The sequence below is a fragment of the Geospiza fortis genome, unplaced genomic scaffold (assembly GCF_000277835.1).
Source record: "Geospiza fortis unplaced genomic scaffold, GeoFor_1.0 scaffold54, whole genome shotgun sequence".
In the NCBI taxonomy this organism is placed as follows: domain Eukaryota; kingdom Metazoa; phylum Chordata; class Aves; order Passeriformes; family Thraupidae; genus Geospiza; species Geospiza fortis.
Genome location: NW_005054301.1, coordinates 6,762,669 through 6,766,544, shown reverse-complemented (window position 1 = coordinate 6,766,544; position 3,876 = coordinate 6,762,669). Strand labels below are relative to the sequence as shown.

The 3,876-nt window shown below is 38.1% G+C and overlaps 1 protein-coding gene across 1 annotated transcript in view; it reads left to right on the top strand.

The window, feature by feature from the left end:
• Window positions 1-3,876, top strand: part of GEMIN2 (gem nuclear organelle associated protein 2) — a 7,986-nt gene that overhangs the window by 310 nt on the left and 3,800 nt on the right. Inside the window, exons 2-4 of the mRNA XM_031064634.1 lie at window positions 302-424; window positions 1,604-1,693; window positions 3,656-3,715. Coding sequence (XP_030920494.1) covers window positions 302-424; window positions 1,604-1,693; window positions 3,656-3,715 — 273 coding nt within the window. The remainder of the gene's footprint in view (window positions 1-301; window positions 425-1,603; window positions 1,694-3,655; window positions 3,716-3,876) is intronic.

Genomic DNA, 3,876 nt, shown 5'->3' with positions numbered 1-3,876 from the left:
CCTCTCGTGAGCGGCGACACGACTCGAGGGAACGACATGAAGCCGTGTCAGGGGAGGTTTAGGTTGGATATCAGGAAAAGGTTCTTCACCCAGAGGTGGCTGAGCATCGGAACAGGCTCCCCAAGGCAGTGGTCACAGAACCAGGCATGCAGAATTCGAGAAACATTTGGACAGCGCCCTGGAGCACAGGCTGTGATTTCTGGGCTGTCTGTGCACGGAGTTCGACTCAATGATCTTGATTGGTCCCTCCGTGCTTTTATGAGTATTTCAAAGACATCCGGTGTGTATCGACCTGTTACAGGAAAGAAAAAATGCAGCCCACTTGATTCTGTTTTGTAGGATTGAAGCAGCTCGATGTCCTGACGTGGTCGTGGCACAAATAGATCCCAGAAAATTGAAAAAGAAGCCGACAGTAAACATTTCAGTAAGTTTGAGAGCTTTTAAATGTTTTGAGAGGAAAAAAAAAAGGGGGAAGATGCTACTATAATGATGTTTGTATTAATTTTGGGGGAGTCATTGGCATAACTAAATAGTACTGCTAGATGCTTTTAGAACTACAGAACTAAATGTGTTTGAAGAACCCCCTGCTCAGCTGCTGGGTAACAGCAGTCTTTCTAACTGATTAAATTGATAATCCCCATACTATTCAATACGCAACAGACTGTTTTACTGTCTGAGGAAATCAAATGTTGCATTAAATTTTACAATTATTTAATCATAAAACCTGCATACATTTTAGAAGAAAAATATATCCATATCTGTCTTTGGGTTTAAGTCTTATCTAGCTTAACCATAGTAAGTACAGCTAAGCTTTACTAAAGTTAGATGAAATTCTAGCACCACTTCTTTCCTTTTGGGAAGAATATTTTATTGGAACTTTTCCTTACTTTTCCAACAAATCTCTTGAAGCAGATTTTTCTGTCGTTGCCTTGCCTTACCAGCTTGTTTTTTAATCTATTTTCAAATAGTTTGCCTTTCTCCAATGACAATGATGTAATCTGAAATTTCACTATTAGATTTCTCAGAAAAAGTTTCTAATACTGATCTGACCTTGTAACTTCTGTAGCCATTCTCTTCATCTGTCTCATCTGTGTGTAGTGACATTCTTAAACACTTGTAGGAAGATTTTGTTTAATAACCCTTTCATGATAATCTTTAAAGAGGTTATATCTACCTAACTATCAAACTTAATTTTCTAGATGGTTTATGGTCTTCTGTCTTCCTCAGCTTACTACCTTGACAGGCAGAATGCCTAAGATTGATAGTATCTGTTGCAGATAAGGAAACAGTGTCCTGTTTTTTATAAGCAGGGAGATTAAAGCAGAACAATTGCTGAAAGGAAGGCCTTAAGTAATTCTTTGACAATGTATTTTGAACACTTAGTTTTCCTCCTTATGTACATATGAGAAGAGTCAAACAAAAAAAGTTTGTCTAAACCAAAATCTTAACTCAGCCTTGAATATGGTCATGAAATTACCTTTCTTAGATGAAGATTTCAAGGATATTATTTACCTGACAGTAAACATTTACTGATTCTCTTGTTCTTAAGGATTCTTCTTATAAAGCTCTCTTTACATTATAATTATTGCCAGTGTTTTCTCAGATTTCTGGATGTCAGCCTGCTCCTGAAGGATACTCTCCAACGCTCAAGTGGCAGCAGCAGCAAGTGGCCAATTTCTCAGCTGTTCGTCAGGTACAAGATAGTCTGTGAGGAGTCTTGCACTGTCTGCATAGAACATTCCTGTCCTTTACAGGGGATAACTTTATATGTAGTATAGAAGTGTTGTGATTTTGTAGCAGGATAGATGTTTATAGGCAAGGGTTTTAAGTTCTTGAAAGCTAATTGAGCATATACTGTGTGGCTTTTAAAACTCTTGAGAGTCACATTTAAGAAATTCTCCTTCAACAAAAATATGTCCATGTTTAGATTAAATGCTATGGTGTAGTTGAGGAAGGACAAAAACCCCTGTGATGTTATGCAGTTACATCAAAACACAGTGCTAGCAGAAATGTTCTGCAGAACTCAACGTGAACTAAGAGCCAAGTGGATTCTAACCTATCAGGAGATTCATAAAGTCCATTCATACAGTCCATTTAGGGACCTGTTGACAGAGGTGGCAACCCATTATGAGGAGACATAATGATTTGGTAAAATATATTTGTAAGGTTGTAAAGTTAGCACAGGCTTTAATCTTTCCTGATACATTTGCACCCTGCTTGAAGTAACACAAGAAGAATAGAAAATTAAGCGTCTCAAAGGGTAAAGGTTCTAAGTTCAGCTAAGCTTTACTGAAGTTTTAAACTGAAGAAAGGTTGATTTAGATTAGATATAAGGAAGTATTTTTTTGCAATGAGGGTGGTGAAACACCGGCACAGGTTGCCCAGAGAGGGGTGGATGCCCCATCCCTCAAAACACTAAAGGTCAGATTGGATGGGGTTCTGAGCCTGATCTAGTTGAAGATGTCCCTGCCAATGGAAGAGGGGTTGGACTAGATGGCCTGTGAAGGTCCCTTCCAACACAAATCTATGATTCTTCTATTCTCTATGCACAGTTCAAACAGGGTGAAATGGCAAGTATAATAAAAATGTAGGTAGAGGTCATTTGTGACTCCAGTGCTGCAGACAGCATGTTTACAGTGCATTGATGCTGCATTGTAGGAGTACCTCAAGTACTGAGGTGTGACCAGCTAGGAGCTGCTCTAGCACTGAACTCAGCAAGAGCTCATGTACCGTGTTTTTTTCAGGGAGGAAAATTTAGCGAAGGAGGAGATCTGTACTACTGCATCTACATTGTAAACAGTAACGGAGCTACCTCTGTTTCTGTGAGGGATCACATTGCATCCTGTATATTAGGCTTAGTCTAAGGTTTTAGCAGAACTAAGGAGACTGACATCTAAAGGCTAATCTAAAGAAATCTAAAGAAATACCTATTCACTGAATAGGTATTTCTTTTATGCTCAAATTGATTGTCTTATATGTGCCAGAATTAACAGTGTGAAATATGAGACTATCCTAAAAAGTATTTAAAACCAAAAAAGAGCATCAGAATTCACTTGTTCAACCACTGCATCAGCTGCTGTTACTTTGAGCATTTTTAGCGGTCTTTTATACAGCTGACAGCTACAGTAGAGTGAGAGACAAATTCCTTCTGCTACAGAACATTTACAGCTGTGTACAAGTAACTGTTAAGTAGGCCAGTTTGTCTACACAGGATTCCTGCCAGGTAGAAGAAATGCGCTAGGAAAGCACACTTGCCTTTTTTCATACAATTCTGTAGACCTCTGATACAGATATAGACCACTGTTAGGAAACAGCATATTGGCTTTATGTGTGCTTTTGGATTAAATCAAAGTGGGTTTTTTCTTAAGATTGTTCTAACAAGAAAAGTCTAGAAGACTGTTAAAGCTTACTACGTCAGCTTAACCTTATGTAATAGCCTTCAAAACACCTTCAGCTTTAACATTACTTCCAAAATCCCAGCATGAGATTCTTAATTACATTTCTGCTAACAGGCATGGGAATTATTTAGCCAGTTGCGCTGGCTATATATCTACTGATTTATAGAAAGTCATAAAATATACTTTTCATATATTTGTGGCTAGGATAAAATGCCTGCAGAGTTAAACTGAGATTTGACTTTGTTTTAATTACTCAGAGCCTGAACAAGCACAGGAATCACTGGCGGTCACAACATTTGGACAGCAATGTTACTATGGTGAGTAAAATTCATAACAGTGCTCTGTGGTTTGTTTTCCCAGTTATTGAATCCACAGTTAATCTTGCTTTATAGTTCCATGCAACAATTTAAGTCTTTTCTCCAGTGTCTTCAAAACACAGTATTACACAGTTTTCATTTATTTTTATTTTCTTCAGCCA